This window comes from Diabrotica virgifera, chromosome 5 (assembly GCF_917563875.1).
Source record: "Diabrotica virgifera virgifera chromosome 5, PGI_DIABVI_V3a".
In the NCBI taxonomy this organism is placed as follows: Eukaryota; Metazoa; Arthropoda; class Insecta; order Coleoptera; family Chrysomelidae; genus Diabrotica; species Diabrotica virgifera.
The window spans coordinates 159,156,715-159,179,476 of NC_065447.1; the positions used below are offsets into that span (position 1 = coordinate 159,156,715).

General features: G+C 33.1%; 1 protein-coding gene across 1 annotated transcript; it reads left to right on the forward strand.

Moving 5' to 3' along the window:
- Positions 1 to 21,142: 21,142 nt before the first annotated feature.
- On the forward strand, positions 21,143 to 22,220 carry LOC126885187 (uncharacterized). The gene is made up of 2 exons (XM_050651624.1): positions 21,143 to 22,063; positions 22,121 to 22,220. The coding sequence occupies exon 1, from the start codon at positions 21,238 to 21,240 to the stop codon at positions 21,784 to 21,786; it is 549 nt and encodes a 182-aa protein (XP_050507581.1). The 5' UTR covers positions 21,143 to 21,237; the 3' UTR covers positions 21,787 to 22,063; positions 22,121 to 22,220.
- Positions 22,221 to 22,762: the final 542 nt, after the last annotated feature.

The window sequence follows — 22,762 nt, forward strand, 5'->3', positions numbered from 1 at the left end:
GAGGGATGCTTATATCTCTGTTGCAGAAGAATTTTCTCACCTTTATGAAGGTGGCCCTGGCAATTTCGATACGTGTTTTTATTTCATTGTTTTGGTCTCCAATTTTCGTTTATTAAAGTTCCCAAGTATTTGTAACTTTTTCAATTTGAATGCCGTTTATACTAATATGTGCTGGTTGTGTCATGATTTTACTGAAGACCATATACTTGGTTTTCTTGATATTAATGTTTATGCCGTAATTTTTGCAAGCAATATTTATGTTTGTAAGTAATCGTTGTAATTCTTCTACTGTTCTTGCAACTAGTACAGTGTCGTCCGCGTATCGAATATTATTTAAAACTTCTCCATTGATTACGATTTCTTCATTTGCTTGCAAAAGGGCTTCCTGGCAGATGCTTTCACTATATACATTAAATAGCAGTGGTTACAAAATGCATCCCTGTCGTACTCCTCTACGTATTTCTATTGCTTTTGATATCTCATTTTCTATTTTGATGCTAGCTTTCTGATTCCGATATAAGTTAAGAATTATTAGCAGATCTTTATTATCAATGTCTTTTCTTTCAAGAATGTCTCTTAGCCTATTGTAGCGTACTCTGTCAAACGCTTTTTCAAAATCGATAAAACATACATGTACTTCTTGATTATCGTCTAGGCATCTTTGTGTAAGAACATTCAAACCGAAGAGAGCTTCTCGAGTACCTAGTCCTTTTCTGAACCCCATCTGTGTATTACTAATATCTGACTCCAACTTTTGATAAACTCGGTTGTGGATGATTTTTAGAAATATCTTTAGTAGATGGCTCATTAAAGATATTGTTCGATGTTCTGAACATTCTTTTGCATTGGATTTCTTTGGCAGTGTAACGAATGTAGAGAACAGCCACTCTTGAGGTATAATACCAGTATTGTATACTGTGTTAAATAAGTGCAATATTATATCTATTGATTCATCATTCAAGAGCTTTAGTAATTCAGTAGGAACCTCATCAGGTCCATTTGCCTTTTCAATTTTGGAATTTCTAAGTGCCATTTCTACTTCACATTTTAGGATTTCAGGTCCCGTTTCACCATTTACCTGGACAATGTTATTTCTGTTGTCCTCAAACAAATCTCTTATGTATTGACTCCATCTATTAATTTTTTCTGTTAAGCCTATAATAATATTTCCGTCTTTGTCCTTAAGCAGACGTGTTTGATGTCTTCTTTGGGTTCCTGTAATTTCTTTTACTTTTTTATGTATATTGAATGTGTCATACTTTCTTTCATAGTTTTCCATTTCTACACATTGTTCTTTAATCCATGATTCTTTGGCCTCCTTTATTATTTGCTTTATGTTCTTTTCAACCTCTCTGTATTTTTCTGCATTATTCTTCAATTTACGTATTTCATCGATTAGTTCTAGTATGTCTGGTGTCATCCACACCTTATGTTTCTTTGTAGATTTGGTTAGGTGTTTCTTTCCCGTAGTTCTTATTATAGTGTTTATATAAATACTTCAGTTTTTCATCTATGTTGTCTACATCGTCGATAACAATACATCTCAAAGCTGACAAGTCTTTTTTCATATTATTGAAAGAGCTTTTGGCTAACTTAGTTCATCGTGTTGTTTCAAGGCTGATGTCATATTGTTCATTAAGCTCAAATCCCAAGTAATTGTATCTGGTATCAAATTGTACATTATTTCGTCTTCAATGTTGTTCTTACTGACAAGCATAATTTTTGTTTTCTTTTGTATTCAGAGCTAGTCTATACCTTTCGCAGTACTTCTACTGTGATCAATAAAAAATTTGCAGTCTTTTTTTGCTGTCCGCAAGGAGTATTGTATCCTCTGATGCAAGGTGCAAGCACCCAACCATCTGTAGTTGAGACGGTTGACAGAATGAAATAACAGAATCAACCTTATGTGTTTACCTAAATGTCCTTTCAAAGTGACAGCTGTGTCACTAGCTAAATCTATATGTTATAGATAACTAATATCATGACGGCGATGGTCTCTGATGCACCTGATGACTAAGAGACCAGCCTTGTCTCCTGGAATTTTGTGAAAATTTGGTACAAAATCAGTGTGTAAACTCGTTAATTAAGGGTTTTTGGGGTCACTGATAACGAATATTATGATAACGGCGATGTACTCCGACGCACCTGGTGACCAGGACGGACCTCGTCTCGTGGAGTTTTGTTTAAAATCGATATAAATTCAATGCAAACTCGTTAATCGAAGGTTTTTCGTATTGTTGAATACGAATATCATGTCGGCGATGGTCTCCGAAGCACCTGATGGACAGGACCAACTGATTTTGTACCTAAATTCTATAAAACTACTGCAGAGAGTCCCCTCCTGGGTACCAAGTTTCTCTGAGACCATTGATGATATAATATTCGTATTTAGCGATACCAACAACCTTCGAGTAACGAGTTTACACTAGGGTGACCAAACGTCCCGTAAGAACGGGATTGTCCCGTTTTTTAACGATTTGTCCCGGGGTCCTGAAAAAGTCTCTCGGGACGCCTAAATGTCCCGTATTTACGTTGGGTTGATTTTATGTATCTGACTATATTTTCTCTCTTTAATTATTCTTCAATTTCGGCATTTGTTTTCATTCTTATTTCTCCCTCTCTTGTTACATTGTGGACGAGTATTATTCTCATTATTTTTCTTTAAAATTTCAGTAGTCTATCTTCTTCTTTCTTGTTAATCGCCGTTGTTTTCATTCCATAGGCAACAACAGGTCTTATTAAGGTCTTATATAGGTTCATCTTTGTTCTCTCACTTAGAGTCTTGCTCCTCAGCAGATTTCTATTCATTCCATATGTTTTTTTGCCTATCAGAATTCTTTCCTCTGTTCTCTCTTTTCCGGTTGTAACAAAAATAAGAACACTTCTGTTGGAGTGAAAGTAAAAAGAAAGATATACTCCAACAGAAGTAAGGAAAAAGGAGAGTAACTAAACAGTTGTGGCTATTATGAAAAATGAAGGGGCTTCAGCGTTGAAGCCGAAGTAAGAAAAATATTAAGAAAAAGCTGAAGTACTTGTATTGGGGGATTAAAAGGGGATAGACGTAAAAGTATGAAGAGACAGAGGCAAACTGAATAGATTTGGCTAGCAAGAGATGCAAGAGAACAACTTGACACTCAAGGATGGATACGGCTCGTTTGCATGCCTGTCGAAGAACAGTAGCTCTAAGTAGATAGTAATGATGACTAAAAGGTGAAATAATAAAATAAGAATAATGTACTGAACATAAGTGAAGATGAATAATTTCTAAAGATGAACGAAATAAATAAAACTAACAAATCATGGGCGCCATGAAAATGATCTTCGATCATTCTCCCAGGTATCTTACACTGCTGTCGAATATTAAATATATTAAACCTGTAATAGTGAACATAAAGGAGTAATAAAAATAAATGATATACAAAATAAGTAAATATTTATTAAAATTAACTACCAGACTTTTAACAATCTCTGAGTTAGATCAAATTGAATATATATCATGTGACTCTAAAATGACATAAGTTATACAAAACTATATTTGAGATAACTACAATAATGTTATCTGTTACAAAATTACATAAGTCCCTCTCACTTACATATAGGGTACAACTCACATGAGTCTTCTACCAAATGGTTATAGTACGCTTGCTACGTACCACTAAATTGAAACTGACGAAGATGAAAATAATACAAATAAATAGGCCCAAGCCTCACTAAGAGAAAGTACAATAATGAATAAGCAAAGTTAAATATACAAATGAATAAAAGAAATAGAAATGAAATTGAGATAAATACCGGAACGATGACCTAAATTACCCGAGCAAATGCAATAAAATAAAGTAACGACGAATTAACCGAACAAATGAAATAAAGCGAATAAATAAGAAAATATTTGGGGAATAAGCAAGTAATATTACAAAATAAATATCAAACCAATAATAAAGTATAAAACCTAATTTTCTGTGTCATTCCTGTGCACAAGAAGTTACTGTAGATACAAAGTTTGGGAACCAAATACAATAATATACAAATATGCCATATAAAAAACAAAGGTACGCTAAATCTGAAAAAAGTAATTAATAAACATAATGTATCACATAAATGTCTGAAATATAAAAACCATAGTTACTCTTATCACCACACTAATTGTTCCCAAACGACTCCTAAAGAGGTTGCTGCTGCATCCTCAGAAATGAGCATCAGGGTGATGCAAAATCATGCCTCCTGTAGACCCAGGTGCGAAGACGAAAATTGAGCTGGAATGCTCCCCAAAGCTTGCTCCCAATGACATACTCCCAGATTGACTTGGCGGTGGCTGCAATAAGGTCAAGGTGGCTTCCCTAGGTGGTCAAGGTGGGTACGACTTCACATGAGGGTTAGCTTTCTTCCAAATGGCGGTTAATTTTTATTCCTCTTCCACTGATGGTACTCCCATCCTTACTCCAGGAAACCCGTACTCCAGGAAACACGTGGTGGTAACTTTTCACTATACTTTAACTTAGTTGAAATAAAAATTAATTTTGAAGAAATTAACCGCCATTTTATGGTACTAACTACCAACACCAACCTGTCAACCTCGCAGCCACCGGCCAAGTGTCTCTCATTCCTCTCTCAGTCAGCGAGGAAAACGTCAAACTCTCACGGAACACGAATTAAATGACAAGGAACGGTTCAACAACTATGTTCCGCACAGTGTAACGTCACATAAGGAGTCCTTTATGAGAAAATTAAGGAAATTAATTGGGAGGTCAAGAGAAAATAATTTTTAAAAAATAATTAAAGCGCTACAAATGATATTATAACGGGTGGACCGTTACACGGTGTTCCCTATTGTTACTTCCAAGTAGCTAAATATGGATACAGTTTCAAATTTATGGTTCTGTGTTATTAGATATTTATGAGTTGTTGTGTCGTCCTTCCCTATCGTCATGTATTTTGTTTTGTGCTGGTTTATCTCTAGTCCTATTCTCTTCGCTTCCTTATCTAATTTTCCAACTGCTGTTTCCAAGTGTCATCTTCGTCGTCGCTTTGATGATTAGATCCTCCGCATATGCTACTAGTTGAAGTTGATCTCTAATAATGTTTTTGTTTGCAAAGTTTGTCCTCCTTATGGTTACTTCCAATATCAGGTTCAGTAGTGTTGTCACCTTGTTTCACGCCTGTGTTTACATTGATCTCCTTAGAAATTGTTTCGTTGAAACCTTGCTGTAGTGTTCTTTAGGCTCACTGTTAGCATATTTCTTCATTATTCTGGGATTACATTCTCTAGTTCCTCCATCATTTTCGTCCGATTGATTGTAACAAAAGCGCTTTTGAAGTATATGAATATTAGGTGTATTTTTCTGTTGTATTCTCTCTGAATTATTTGCTCTACTGTATGTATGGAATTAATCGTCGACCTTCCCCGTCTGAACCCATTCAGGTATTCTCCTAATATTCGTTCAGCGCATGATTTAATTCTCATGTTTTGTATGTTTAGTAGAATGGTATATTATGTGGTGTTTAATAAAGTTATTGCTCTGTGATTCTCGCACTCCTCCCGATCTCCTTTTTTATATGTAGGTACTATAATAATACCTGTGTTCCAATCGTCTAGTAGTCTGTTTTATGTCCATATTGTATTAGCTGGTTTATTTCTTTATGTAATTCCGTTTCCTAGGTTTTAATTTGTTTTTGTACTTCTTCTTCTGTAGGAATTTCTGCTTCGTCGTTATCTTGTACGGCCTTACTTCTTAATCACAGTGTGTTTCCTTCGTAGCGAATAGCATGTTTTCGTAATATTCTTCCCATATTCTGCTGACCTGTTTGTCTTCAAATACGGTTTCGCCTTTTTGGTTTTTTAGTCCTGTTGTTTTAATGCTGGACGTATTTTTGGTTGCTCGGACTTTTTTGTAAAATTGTTTTATTTTATGGTTTTGCTATATTTTCAATATCATCTAGCGAAACCAGTCATTTTTCTTCTTTTGATTTGTTGCGTTGGCCTTGTTTCAATAATTACGTCTCGATGGAGGCCCCTTGGTTAGTTGGAGGGTATCGCCCCAAACCCTCCTTGGCAATGACGCACCCAGCGGGGTGCCCTCCCGACATTTGAAAATTTGAAAAATATTAAAGAATAGTAGAAACATGTAACTTGTCTTTCACAAACAATACAAACAAATTTCGGTGCCCAAGCCAACCCTCCCAGAGGAAAATTCTAGGTGCACTGCCGCTCCTTGGATGTGTCCCGTTTTTTCAAGTTTATGATTTGGTTACCCTAGTTTAAACTGATTTTGTACCGAATTTCTACAAAACTTCAGGAGACGAGGCGTGTCTCCGCAAAATTCGTGATCAATGTCCGAGTAAGTTTCACGGTTTTTTGTATCGAGTTTCCATAAAACTCCAGACAAGTCCCATTCTGGACACCAGGTGCCTCGGAGACCATCACCGTCATTATATTCGTGTTCAGCAATCAGAAAAAACCCCGAGTAATAATATTAAGCTCATTTCCTTTAATTATATCCGAAACACAAATTTATTATTTTTCATCACTTCTAAATGCCTTTGCAAAATGCATTTTTTTTGTTCAATAATGCAATTTTCATTTCGTCATCATCATTTTTATTCACAAAATTTCCTAAGGCTCTTACGAATCGAATGCAAAAAGTTTCATTGAGATTCATCCAACTGCAAAAATTAGGTAGATTTATTGCTTTATTTCCTTGTCATTACATTGATTAAAGTTTATGTTTATTTAAAGTGTATACTATTTAGAAATCTGTTAGTTTAAATAGTTTCCGCACCAGTTCGACGAAACTTTCTGGAAAAAAATGTAAGGGGAATTTTACGAATTTTCAGATATTCCGGTTGTATACCCCACTGTTTATTTTGTTATTCAAAATCTAGTGAAATTCCATAGATAATGGGAACTGAGTAATGAGTACTCGTATCTGTGCAACTACGTCACAAGTACAGTATTGTCAATTTATGAGATAAGATCGTTGTGGTAATAACAAGAAATGTCAGTTATTGTAAACATTTCAAGTATTGGAACATGATCTAACAGGCTAAAAATTGAATATTTTGGGCGTGAATATTAATTTGTTTCAGGAAAGATTGCTAAACAATTGCAAAAACTAAATATTTTAAGGATGTGCTAGGTGCATTTATTTATTTATAATAAATTTGATATACATCACACACGCCTTGTGTAAATATGTATTACAATATTCTCATGGAATATTTTAAACACACTTGCTTTATTGATTTTACCAAGATATTTGACAAAGCTCTTTATTGTTAATTGTTGAAAAGAACAAAATCAAAAAGTTATTCTCATTAACATTGTGAGATGTCTGATGTCTGCTGTAGCTCCCATTTTTCTTTTTATAAATCAATAAGTAATTCTATTCACCAAAAAGAACGGTAAAAGAGAAACAATCAAACATTGATATAGACCAGGGCGCATCTGTAAAAATATTAGTACATTTGGACGTTGAGAGGTGACTCAAATTTTTTTGCAGAAATTGCTTGTAAATAACTCAAATAATAATATTTGAGTTATCCTCCCTCTCAAAAAGGTCCGGAACATTGTTTAAATAATCAAAATGTCAAAAAATGAAGGAAAAATTCGATTTTTTTCTTCGTTTTTTGATTATAACTTTAAAAGTATTCATTTCTGAGAAAAATGGTATTGACATAAAAGTTGCGTAATTAAATTTTCTACAATACAGAATTGGCTAAAAATTTAAAAAATGGTCACTGTTGTTGCAAAATAGCAATAATTGCGAAATAAGCATACAAAAACAAGTATTTGCATTTTACGTTTTTCGACCAGTTATGCTACACTTAGGACCTTTATGTTTCACCCAGAAAAACTTTATGACACAGTAAAACAACACTGTAAATTTCATTAAGATCGGTTCAATAGATTTTACAAAATATATTTTGCAATCCAGCTTTCGCAAAAAAATTCATTTTTTCAAAATGTTACAGGACTGAAAATAAAGCAGATAGCAAGTTGAAATTTTTTTGCCCATAGGAGTGTACTGTACCTTTTATTTGCAATTTGCAAAATTAAAATCTATTAACTACCACGGCGTCAGGAATTTTTTTAAATAAACATTAATTATTGGGCTGCGCGCAGGACAGCGGATAGTTTGCTCTAATTGGGCATTCCAATGACCTTTGATAATGATTGATACATTTTAATTTTTATTACATTTCGATATAAATAAATAAATTTGTTTATTGCAAAATAAAAACACATACTCTATCCTTGGAAATAACACTTTTTTAGCAAAAACTTTCTTTGTTCATATATTTTAACTTAGAAAATAAACGTTTATTATTTTTAAACATATGCAATTGTTTATAACAATAATAAAATTAGTTTGATTTTTGTGGAATTAAAATAATAAAATACAACAAAATATAGAGTAAGAAAATAATATATTAGATAAAGATTGGAAGAAATTTTGGTGGAAATCAACTTGTGTGAATCGAACACCGCTGTCCTGCGCGTAGCACCAATAATTAATGTTTATTTAGAAAAATTCCCGACGCCGTGGTAGTTAATCGATTTTAATTTTACAAATTGCAAATGAAAGGTACAGTAAACTTCTATAAGTAAAACAAATTTCAACTTGCTATCTTCTTTATTTTCAGTTTTGTAACATTTTGAAAAAATTATTTTTTTTGCGAAAGCTGGATTGCAAAATTTATTTTGCAAAATCTATTAAACCGATATTAATGAGATTTACAATGTTGTTTTACTATATTATAAAGTTTTTCTGGGTAAAATATGAAGGTCCTAGGCGTAGTATAGATGGTTGAAAAACGTAAAATGCGAATACTTGTTTTTGTATGTTTTTTTTTCGCAATTATTGCTATTTTGCCGCAAGGCTGACTATTTTTTAAATTTCTAACCAATTCTATATTGTAGAAAATTTAATTTCACAACTTTTATGTCATATTTTCTCGAAAATGAATACTTTTAAAGTTATAATAAAAAAACGAAGAAAAAAATCGAATTTTTCCTTCATTTTTTGACATTTTGATTATTTAAACAATGTTCCGGACCTTTTTGAGAGGGAGGATAACTCAAATATTATTATTTGAGTTATTTTCAAGAAATTTCTGCAAAAAAACTTAAGTCACCTCTCAACGTCCATCTCAAAACAGATGGGCCCTGGACTAATAGCACACATTAAGATTTACTTTTGCTTGTTTAACGCCCATGGTTATTTTGCATTGTCTTATTTATTTTCTTGGGGATAATCATACGATAATTGGATCGAAATAATCATAAGAAAATAAAATTTCGATCCTATAGATCAGGACATCAGGACTACACTTCCGGGGTCCGGCCACTGAGCACTAAACCAGACCACCTAGACCACACTCGTTTAGGGAATGAAATAAACATAGAATCTAATGCTAATGGAGATAGCTTACGGCCTTTATTTTGAATGTGAAAAATTTGATACTGTTTATTAAAAGAATTGTGCGTACGTAGAATCTGTTTTTCTGTTATTGAAAACCCTTTTGTGTGCTGCTATACGATTGTCAAATGTTTGCCACTTTTCCTCATCTTCATTTCCTCATCTTCAAAAAGGCTGTTCTTGATTGCTCTATTCTTGATCGAATTTCTGAAGTTCATTTTTTATCTGGGGACCATATTAAAAATTTCGTAATTTTACTGGGAACAAATGGTTCGCATGTACACACCAGAAAGGCAATTTATTATTATTAACAGTCAACTGTCTTTCTCCAAATGCTTTAAAATGATACTTATAGTATTTTTCTCAAAAATTTCTTGGGCAGAGAAAAATCTCCACCAAAAACATTAGCGTACATACTGGGTATAGTCCTCCGGCACGGGAGACATTTTGAAAATTTCATTTTGGCCCGCGCTTAAAAGTATTTGCCCACCCCTGATTTAGATGTCAGAGACCTTAAAGTGTAGACGCATAGTAAAAACACATTACTTGAGAAAGGCACTCTGCCGAAACAGTTGTAGTGGCATTAATTTATAATAAGTCTTGTGGAAATATTAAAAATAAAAATTTTTAGTGGTAGGGGAGCCCATGCGGGGATTTTTGCAGTTACTCGAGCGCGTCAGATTATCACATGGAGAGAAACCTTGTACCCTGTAAATGTACCTCTACCACATATTGGCTCTTAATTCAGGGGAGTTCGTTAAGGGGGCCTGAAAAAAAATCTATCCCTAGAAAAACTCGAAATCGTCAGATTAAGATAAGGTAAGTTAAGTATATGCAAAACAGTGTATATTTCAAAAATCAGACGATTTGAGCGGAGCGTAAAGAAATGGGTGAGTCACAAAGTTTCACAAAAAAAGCGAATATTTCGAGAAATGAACGTCAGATCGAAAAACTAAAAAATATGTGTTCAATATTTTTCAAAAATCTATCGAATGATACCAAACACGACCCCCACGGAGAGGGATGGGGAGTAAATTTAAAATTTTAAATACGAACTCCGCGATATTTTGCGAAATGAACATCAGATCGAAAAACTGCAAAATACACGTATTCAATATTTTTCAAAAATCTATCGAATGGCACCAAACACGACCCCCACGGAGATGAAGTGGGGGATTACTAAAAATCTTAAATAGGAGCCCCCAATTTTTATTGCAGATTTGGAATCTTTACGTAAAAATAAGCAACTTTTATTCGAGACATTTTTTCGAATTATGGACAGATGACGCTATAATCGGAAAAAACGATTGTTGGAAATTAAATTAAAAATGGAAAGTCCCCCACTTTATGGAAAACTTAACTTAACTTTTTTTGGTTTTAGGACCTAATCTTCACAACCCAATAGGTACCCATAACGCTTGAGTATCTGCATATTTAGCATACTTTCCTTCCCTACTATAGTGTTTTATTTCTAGATACATATTTTAAAACCGTTAAAATATGGTAGCAAGTATTTGTCAGATGGATACGTGTAGAAACCGAAAATCAATTTAGACTTAAGAAAAGTAGATGAAATACAGAAGCACTAACTAGAAACTAACTAGGAAATGTAATGAAAAAGGTTTGGGTCATGTCATCAAATCACATTACTACTTTATTATTCTGTCATTGTAAAATGGCCAATAGATTAAATTAAGCCTCATAAAGTTTTGTTGTAAACTCGTTCAAAATATAATGACAGGGTACATTTTTATTAAATCGTATCATTAGGGTGCTCAAAAAGTTCATTAGTTTCGCCAGTTTTCAACCAGTCAAAGCGAAGTGTTAAAAACCTGACATAAACACTTCAAAAGCCCACTAAAACCGTCGAAAATGGTCCTCTATTCAGCGAGGAGCAGAATATTTGTGTCAGGTAAATAATTTCGGGGCGTGTTATACTCTTCCATTGTAATTTTTCAAACAAGTCAAGCCGTATTTAAAAATATGAAAATGTAAATCCGGCAGTGGGGCTCGTTTCTCGGAATAAGGGAATTTGTGCTGCATGCTGTGGAAGGAGATGGAGAGAGGAAGCTAACGAGAGAGGGATCACCAGCTAACAATAGCGCTGTACGACACTTTTACCAGGGTTGGTCTAATTCTACCGAGGGAAGCTTTTAAGTAACAGACGATAATAAATATATTATAACCGTTTATAACTATGAATAGATCCGCTTAAAACTGGTGGATTGAGCAATAATCTGTACAATTTGATAATTTTACAGAGATGCTATAAGGCCAGGAGAGCCAGAGTGGCCTAACTGATAACAAAATTATTTTACAACTTTACGTAATAAAAAAAATGATCAGAAGCTGACAATGTCCGAATGTTTTAGTAATTGTATGTTGACCAAGAATCATTCAATGGCCACTCTGCCTCTCATGGTCTCATATATGAGTAAGTAGTGCCCAGTGTTGTTGGGCAACACTGGGCAACAAGAAGAACTAGTAATTACAGTGGCACAAACAAGAATAGAACAAGTAAAAGAATATATATATATATATATATATATATATATATATATATATATATATATATATATATATATATATATATATATATATATATATATATTTACTCCCAGCGTATGAAGTGAGCCACATATCAAAAGAAACTGCGGTTGAAGTGAGGTCCTGTACAAAGTGAGGTCCAGTATACGGACCTCACTTAATCAATCAATGTAAGACTTTTTCGTAGACATGTACTGATAGCAAACACTGTTTTTTTACAAAAAAAAGTGGGACCTCACTTTGTATGGTCCACATCAATTTTTAGTTCAGAGATTTTCCGCATAGAGGCGCTGACTTTGGCGTATATTTTCTAACCATGTATATTCTATGCCCTGTTGAATAACTTACGATACACATAGTGAGGACCATACAACTGGCAACATCTGTTCAACCAATCTTTAAAACAGTGGATCGTCAATCGTCGCATAAATTCAAACAGTACAAAAATGTTTAATACTTTAATCCTTTTTGAGAGCGTAGGCGCAAAATTTCGGTCGAGTTCTTTTTAAACGCATTTATTTTTTTCGAATCCTGAGATAACTAATAGGTATTTTAAAAAAATTTAAACGCAAAATAGAAAACTACATTATTCCCGAGGGCAGAAAGTCCCTTATAATGAACAAAAAGTTTCTTTTGAATGATATATTTAAAATTAAAAATCAGACTATTTTTTTTCACCCCTGTGACTTATTAAAATAAATATTTATAGAAGTTCTCAAGGACTTTCGACCATGGATAATACAGTAATATTTCTTTCTGCGTTTAAATTTTTTAAAAATACTTAAGGTTTTCTCAGTATTCGAAAAAAATGAACGCATTTAAAAATAATTCGAACGAAATTTTTGCGCATATGCTCTCAGAAAGGCTTAAAATACTATAAATTTTTGTAATCAGTATTTCAATAGTTATTTATGATATAAGTGTTAAAAGTACACGTTTAAGGCACGCATGTGAAAGTTTGCAGAATGAGCGACAGCGAGTTCTGCAATTCACATGAGTGCCTTAAAAATGCACTTTTTAACAGACATATCATGCAATATTTTTTCTACAAACGTAATTACAGGACAATATCTACAAAAACTTTTACTTGAACTTGACTGACATTCCATTTTTATATTTTTTTGACATTACATCAAAATTGCCTATACGATCAATACGAATTGCAGTGCCATAAAAATTTTAAAGCACTAGTGCCTTAAAGCAGCTCCGGATAAAGGGGCGGGCGAGCCGGGCGACCGCCCGGGGCGCCAGAATTTGGGGGCGCCAAATTTTGAGAGACGCTGATATATAAATATAATATTTACCCCCCTCCGTGGCTCAGTGGTAAGAGCGCCTGCCTGTGGATCTAAAAAATCCGAAAGGTTGTGGGTTCGAATCTCACCAGGGTCGGAAATTTTTCATTTATTATAAATTAATAAATGAATATAGTTTCTGTCCTCGTGGGATCGGTTCTGACCGGAGGGACCGCAGACGTTCGGATACAATTAGCGTCTCTTTGCAAAGACAATGACGTCGACATTGCAAAGTAACAAGGCGCTTACTCAACACAAACTACTTACACATGACACTAGGTACCTAACTGTTCAAAATTACCGTACCTACCATGCCAATGGCCATTAGTTGTCGAGGCATTAGCTAAACAAAAAAAAATATAATATTTTTTACATTCATTATTTTTTTGGACTTTATAGATTATCTTTGGGCTAAGATTACTCCTAAGACAATTAATATTAAATAATTGTAACAATAAGAAAACTATTTCTAGCTCACAAAAATTCTCTAATAAAAATAATGCAACCTAAAAATTGTTATGGCTTTTAAAGGTCATTTGTCAGGTAATACCTATCACTTTTATGGTATTACAATGTTATACATACATACTTAAAATACACGAAGATCAGATTTACGAAGTATCAACAAATTTATGAATAGTCAGTGATATTATTATACTGCTGCTTGTCATTATAGCCTCAATGGTTAAATAGTTTTGTCTTCCTGTTCTGTAAACTTTGCTTTATCAACATTGTCGTGTGTCCGTGGGTGTGTAATTTGAAATAAAAAAAACAAACCAGGTATATCTATATGAATTAGAATTGACAAGTTCTTTTTCATAATATGAATATATAGAAATTTATTTCGAATACTTTGTACGCGTTAAGATGTTTCACTTTTTGCATAAAAACGGCACGAACGACGTATGAAAAAAAGGAATAATAGATTTTTGTATATATCATAAATTGAACGAGTAATTCCAAAATGATTTGTTATTTGAAATATCTCAGTGGCGTACTATGTTTTTCTTTAAAAAAATTCACACCATTTCAACAGTAGATATAAAATTATTAATTTTATGTCAAAAAATGCGCAATAATTACCTCTTAAAACACATCCAATTTCATTTGCATATCTGAACCGGTTTTAGAACAATAAAGAAATCGTCAGTTTGTAAGAAAAATGTCAACACCCCATATCTCGGAAACGAAGTATTTGCTGACATATGCTTATAGAGCAAACTGTCATTATTTTTTTATATAGAATTACCCTTTAAAGTTTGTCGCATTTATTTAGAAACATCCTGTTTTTTCTTGACCACCCTGGATTTCCATAGTTTTTCCTGTATTATTTCACTTGACCGTTATTTTCAGTTCTTTCTGTTTTTCCAGTCCTGCAGGTTTCTTTTCTAATATTGCTTCGTCCATTTTATCTCTAAAAGATTTTCGGGGTCTGTCTCTCTTCCTTCTTATATACTCGATAGGTTATAATGTTAATATAATGTTATATGTTACATACATTTATATTGCAATTCAGTTTGCTCAATTTTCCTCCCGAAAAATTCCCCAACCAATTCAACCTATAAAAATTTTCCCATGTGCTTTCAAATTACCCTAAAAATGGGCGAAAGTACCCCAATCTGGCATCTCTGATTCGTCGCTCGTTGTAGACGGCGTCGGTGTATATTGCGTTGTCAATTGGGATATTCCCAAAACTCCCAAAAGTGATGATCCTACCGATCTACCGACATGTCCCTAGGATCTATCGAGTTTAAAAAAATATCCAAATGACATATTTTACTTAAGAGGAAACAGTAGCGATCAACAGGTAGCGAAAACGCGTTCCAAGATTGCGGCTGTAATTTTGAATATTTTTTCGAGATATGTGGCACACGTATTCGTAATATAATAAAGAATGGCGGTACAGAGCCCAATTTAAAAAATATATTAATATGTGGAAATTACTCTGTAATTAAATACAATAGATATTAAAAAAACGAGCCTGTACCGCCACTAAGAAGAACAAAAAAATACACTTTCTTCAAATAAACTTTTTTATCCGATGCCTAGATTTTGTGTCATTTTGGAACTACTAAAATTTTTTATTTCATTAGTAGTTCCAAAATGACACAAAATCTAGGCATCTGATAAAAAAGTTTATTTGAAGAAAGTGTATTTTTTTGTTCTTCTTAATGGCGGTACAGACTCGTTTTTTTAATATTGTATTTATTTACAGAGTAATTTCCACATATTAATATATTTTTCAAATTGGGCTCTGTACCGCCATTCTTTATTATATTATAAATACGTGTGCCAAATATCTCGAAAAAATATTCAAAATTACAGCCTCAATCTTGGAAAGCGTTTTGGCTACCTGTTGATCGCTACTGTATCACCTTAAAAATAAATTCGATAAACCAATTCATCATTTATTGCCATCAAAAAATTTCAGTAGGTAGTATTTTTTAACACGTTTGTATAATACCTTTCATTTCCTAAGAATTATGTATTACATATTTAAAAATTACATAATGGAGATTCCTAATCGTATTTCGGTATTCACATTTCATACAAGAGTCTCAAAGTACTCATGTATAAACAATTTTTAGATGATTTTGGGAATATCGATTTCAAGCAGATCACATACCTTTTTATGTAAATATTCATGTGTTTCATAAAAGCTGATGTGACACTTTCGTCCAGTTCTTTATTAGTAAATAAAAGTTGAATTATGGTTGTTTGGGTTAATAATTACTTCGCATATTATTTATAATACATATAGTAGGGGAGCAAAGTATGCTAAATGTGCAGTCACTCGAGCGCTTTGGGGACCTATTGGGTTGTGATTATTAGGTTCTAAAACCAAAAAATTTAAGTAAAATTTTCCATTTTAGTGGGGACTTTCCATATTTTAATTTAATTTTCCATTTCCAACACCCGTTTTCTCCGATTATAGCGCCACCTATCCGTAATTAGAAAAAACGTTTCGAATAAAACTTGCTTATTTTTACGCAAAGAATCCAAATCTGAAATAAAAAAAGGAGTTCCTTTTTAAGATTTTAAAGTAACCCCCCCCCCCACCCCCGTGGGGGTCGTGTTTGGTACCATTCGATAGATTTCAGAAAAAATATTCAGAAATTGTAGTGTATTACCTATAAGCAGTTACCGTTAAGCCGGGTCCAGACTATGTAACAAAACATGTTAAATAACAAAGTTTTGTAACTTGTTACAAAATTTAAAAAAAACAAGTTTTAAAACACAGTGTTGTATAACATTTTTCTGGTTATATAGCATGTTTTATGTTATCCAACAGATGTCGGTAAACATCAAAGAAAGTTATAAAACCGCACCGCGACTGATCTACACCTAAAAACATGTTATTGAAACATTCTCTGGCATAGTACCTACGCGAGCAGCAACCGTTGGAGTCATATCGCCTTGTTCATTCTGGAGTGATTGTGCTAGATTTTTCTTTGCTCTGTTCACGTAGGGTCATTTACGCGATGAAATTGTCGAAAGAACTGACTACTCATTTAATTGAGCTATTTCGTAAGTAACGAGTATTATGGGATTGCTATGGGATGAGCTACATTTATTGATTTAAAAACAAATAAAAAACACGATGAATAGACTGAAATAGAAGTGAAAATAGATACAGAAACTGTAGTTAAAACTAATGCACGTACGCCTATAACTCAAGCCAACAAAAGAAAAGCAGTACGCGGAACCTTAACAGCAAATCGGTGCAAATCAAAAATCAACTCTAAATTTGACATAAATACTATTCTCTACAGAGCAGAGTGTTCAGACATAAAACCTGTAACATTCACTTCATTCGCTACACAGATGCAGACTGCTTCATCAGCTACTCAAACAGGCACTCAATCATACAATATATCTGAGCCTTTCTATTCCGTCCACTACACCTACATCCGCTACTTCTCCAGCTACACCAATTCAAACAGACAGTGACACTCAATCATGAACAGGTGAAGACGATAATACTGAGGAATTAAATTTTACACAAATGTTATACTTCCTCTCTGAAACAATGAGTAAAAAGTTTAAAAAATATACTTTGCTAATAATATAACTGTTAATCTTTCTCTTATTGGAATTGCATCTCGAAATGTCTTTCCTGCCTATTTTATGGCCGATGTCATTTATAAGAAATTCAAAATCAGAACTTTCTATTCTTAAGAAGTTTTTAAAACTGCCATCACATTTAATGTCTCCTGTCGATGGGTCTATGTTATCTCTTTCCAGATCAGCTAAAAGAGCTGTACCACTACCTATATTTTGCTCGAGCTGCTAATGAAGGACACATCCAAAATATTAATTTAACACGCCGGTGTCGCCTCCACAATATTACACAAGCTGCTGTTGCTATGAAGAGATCCTCCATACTTATATGACGCAATTCTATATACTACCTAACCTACCAGCTATCCATCTAAAATGCTGCAAAATTTATGCGCATGTTGTTGTTTTGTTTTTTGTTATATAGTCTGGATACTCATGCTATATTATACCAAGTTACATAACAAAGTTGTACAACAAATTTGTTGTACAACTTTGTTATTAGCATGTTTTGTTACATAGTCTAGACCCGGCTTTAGAAGTTCCCCGTTTCAGGAAAAAATATTGTCTTAAGAGCGATAGCCTAGTGACCTAGTGGGTAGATCTCGGATTCGTAAAGCAGAGGTTTCGATTTCAAATCCGGGGTGTGGATCTCCGATTTTTTTATTTATTGTTACTGCATTCATGTCTGTAGACAATGTTGCAATCTATTATGAGCACAATAAAAAAATATAGTAATAAAATAATAAATAAATATTTCAAAAAAAAAACAAGAAAAAAAATACAATCACTGGAAGCGAAACTAAACAATACGGAAGAAATATAACCACTGGATTCGGAACTGGATATGGAACTGGATAATATTAGAAAACTGATATTATAATATGTAAGCAGTACGAGCCTAGTAGGCCCATGGCTTGATGTACTATTCTTTTCCACTCCCTTTTGTCAGTCGCTTTTGTTTCCCAGTTCCTTAAGTTAATTCTTCTCATATCTTCTCTAACTCCATTACTCCATCGTGACCTCGGTCTTCCTCTTCGTCTTTTCTCTGCCAATGCACTAGATAGTACCATTCTGGGAATTCTAGATGGAATCATCCTCTGCACATGGTCCAACCATCTAAGTCTTTGCGCCTTAATTACTGCTAGTATGTTAGGATCTTGATAGAGCTCAGTTTCCCACCGGGTGGAACAACAACTCTTGATGTTTTTTTGTTGTGACCCATGTTTCAGAAGCATACGTTACTATCGGCCTTATTACAGTCTTGTAAGTTCTTAGTTTTGCTCTTCGTGATATATGTTTACTTCTTAACAACCCATTAAAAGCAAATATAGCGCGGTTGCCCGACATAATTCTCTTTTGTATTTCTTCTTCACAGTTAGGATCTCTTGTGAAGACAGTTCCTAAGTACTCAAATCTCTAAACTTCTTCGAATTTATACTGTGTTCCCTTCGCTGTTGTCATTGTTATGTATTGCCCCCGAACGAATTGCTTATTTGTTCATTCCATATACTTTGTTTTTGCTTCATTTATATACAATCCTTTGGTTGCTGCCCTCTCCTCGAGTTTCATGACTGTTTCTATAAGTTCTATTTTGCTCCTAGCCAAGATTACCAAATCGTCTGCGAATGCCAAGCACTGATGTTTTTGTGGTAGATCAGACCTGTTCTATTAATGTTTGCTTCCTGTATAACCTTTTCTAGTAATATGCTAAACATTATAGACGATAATGGATCACCCTGCCGCAGTCATTGTTTGACCTCAAAGCTTTCTATTATAGTATTGTTTATCTTGACTTTATCATACTGATATATCATACTGATATTGCTTAAAAACACTAATAATATTGATATAAAATGTTAATCAATTTTATTTATTGTTATAAGAATCAAAGGAAAATATGATTAGGCGAATGAAGCCTTAGGTTTCGCAGTCAATATCCCAACCACACACACATGTTGCAATCTATTTCAATACGGTTTATAGTACAAACTATACACTTAGTATTAAAATAGTCTGATATATTTTTTTAGTTGAGGACACTTGTTCACATTGCATTGTTTCAGGATAAGATGAAATATCTTCAATAAATGGAAAAAAGCATGTATGTCATATATTATAATACTTTCTATACTCTTAATATGTAGTCTCGTATAAATTTGTAGTGACATGATTTTAAGTATAAGAACAAGAAGCTTGCAACAATTTTCAGAGAAAATAGAAAACTAAAACTATTTTAAAATGATTATTCGAAATAAAACATATGATCATATTCACTGTATTTGCCATCTAGTGGAATAACTGTAAAATTAAGTCAGTAAAAAAGGTACATTAAGTTTAATTAAATTAAGTAAATCATCTTGTATACTAAAATTAAGGTTGGAAAATTGTCGTTTCAAAATGAAAATCGACAGGGGCAACAGTACCTATACTAAAATACACTCTGTATAGATAATTATGTCAATGTTAATAATACTGGATAGAGAATTGAATATCGTTTCAAATGAGCTAGCACACGCCCCTATTCCCTATTTAAAAATAAGGGGTGGGGGAAATGGCAGGGAGGGGATTGACAAATGACAGATATGTATGTACCGTAAAAACTGTGTTCCCCTTAGATCAAAAGTCGGGCTTTTATATTTATATGTTAAGTTCAATATAAATTTCACATAACTGAACTATCACTGTATCCTCCATTTTGATTATTATTGTTCTCAACTAACGCTATTTTCAAAATTCTTGCGTTCCTATCCATCTTTAACGTAAATTATTAAAAAATATAAAACTATTTCTTTATTAACGCTAGTCTCCGATAAGGCTACCGTGATTTAATGCTGAGGTACTAAAATGTTATAAAATTAACAAACAGTACGAGCAAGAACAAAGAGTCCACATCCTTCTTATAACTACAAGTGACTGAAACAACGAAACAATAATAATTCTTACTGTGTTATACAGAAAAAGGCAGTAGAAACGATTAATCTCATATTTATCGACAACACTGTATGGTCCTCACTTGATGAGCTGTAAGGAAATATACACGTAAAGTTGTCCTCACTTTGTGCGCATAACGAAAAAGTATATACAGTCTCACTTTAATAGCTGCGTGTAATTGCCTCACTTGGGTGGCAATATACTTGAACAATACGGGGCACATATACGTAATCTTTTTTGTGTATACTCGTCATTTTTTAATTGCTATTTACTTGTCAAGGTCACTATGAAGAGTTGAAACGATTATGTCTACGTTTTCTACCGGTCCTCACTAAGTGCGCGTAATGTCAGGACCTCACTTTGATATCTGTGCATAAATATATATATATATATATATATATATATATATATATATATATATATATATATATATATATATATATAAGATGGTGGTATTCTTGACTGTATATATAAATATAAAGTAGTAACTCTTGAGGATGCAGTCAGTCTATTTATTGGCCCACAAGACAAAGAAAACTCTTTGACTTACTGTCAAGCTTTCGAATTGCTTTAATTCTTTTTCAAGACATCTACAAAAATTTCAAAATATAAAAATGATGTACTTACAATTTATTTTTCTAACTTACTAGTCGTGAGATTAAAAGATAAAGTTGTAACTTTACAAAAAAGGACAATCACACACATATTAAAATATTTAAAGCAATCTAAAACATTATGTTGTTTCCATGGTTCGTTGTTCAACATTATATGAATTGTTTACCATTTCTTTATCGTTTATGAAATTACTAAAAACAAAAGAACCTTTAATTACTATGTCATTGTTGAAATTGTATGCATTTGTTAAAATTGTTGTAATAAAATTAAAAAATAAATTAATTTTTAGTACTGCAACCTCTCCAGTTTCCATCACATTGACTGAAAATCCCAACAATAAAAAACAACCCACAGTGAAAACGGCAAGCCAAGTAATGAACAATAGTCCAACAGTTGACACCTTAGTACCAACAACACCACAAATATTTGGATCTTTACCTTATATTCCTATCTTAACACCAAAACTTCTTAAATTATTTAAAGGATTCGAAAACATAAAAATTGCTACTAGAAACGTCAAAACTATAGCACATTTATACACCAAAACTAAAGATCCACTAACAACTAAGGAGAGTTCAAAAGTAGTGTATCAAATACCTTGCTCAGACTGCGATAAGGTATATATAGGAGAAACTTCTCGTACATTACACAGCAGAATCATTTCGCACAGAAGTGATATTAACACAAACAAATCACAAGCTTGTGCATTAGCCGACCACTCAATTAATCTGAATCATTCATTTAATTTTTCACAGGCGTCAATTTTAGAGAGGGTGAAAAATGAGCAGAAGAGATTATTTGTAGAAATGACACACATCCAGAAAAATAAAAAATGCATAAACAGAAAGTCAGATATAGACAAATTGAGTAACATTTATTGCTATATATTAGCATATCAACAAACATTTGGCACAACATCATAATCTGATTTTGTATCGTACATTCCATCATTAAAAATTCATAATAGGCTGAAAACAAATTGACTGGACTAATTTATTTTCATCAAATTAACAACTATAATAAAAACAACTATTGTTACTGGTTTTGCTTTCCTCCTAAAGAAATGGTAAACAATTCATATAATGTTGAACAACGAACCATGGAAACAACATAATGTTTTAGATTGCTTTAAATATTTTAATATGTGTGTGATTGTCCTTTTTTGTAAAGTTACAACTTTATCTTTTAATCTCACGACTAGTAAGTTAGAAAAATAAATTGTAAGTACATCATTTTTATATTTTGAAATTTTTGTAGATGTCTTGAAAAAGAATTAAAGCAATTCGAAAGCTTGACAGTAAGTCAAAGAGTTTTCTTTGTCTTGTGGGCCAATAAATAGACTGACTGCATCCTCAAGAGTTACTACTTTATATATATATATATATATATATATATATATATATATATATATATATATATATATATATATATATATATCTAGGACAAATCACTAGATTAAATAAAGAAAACCAGACCGAAGAAATAAAGAGAAGAATAAGGTTGGCCTGGGCATCATTCGGAAAACTGTCTTATATTCTAAAGAACAGAAAATACCCGCAATACCTAAAAACAAAAGTCTTCAATCAATGTATACTCCCTGTTTTAATATATGGCTCTCAGACATGGACGTTTACAAAAGAGAATATGGAAAAAATAGCAAAGACAGAAAGAGCCATGGAAAGACAAATGCTGAACATTAAATTATCAGACAGGAAAAGAAACGAATGGATCCGTAACAAAACAAAAGTGAAAGACGTCTCTACCCAAGTAGCAAAGCTTAAATGGAAGTTCGCCGGACACATCCTACGACAGAAGGATGAAAGATGGACTAAGATGATAATACATTGGAGACCATGGAACCACAAACGAAAAAGGGGAAGGCCACAGATGCGATGGTCA

What these genes read in the sequence shown, in the direction of transcription:
- LOC126885187 (XM_050651624.1), top strand. Translation starts at nt 21,238, where the DNA reads ATGAACAATAGTCCAACAGTTGACACCTTAGTACCAACAACACCACAA.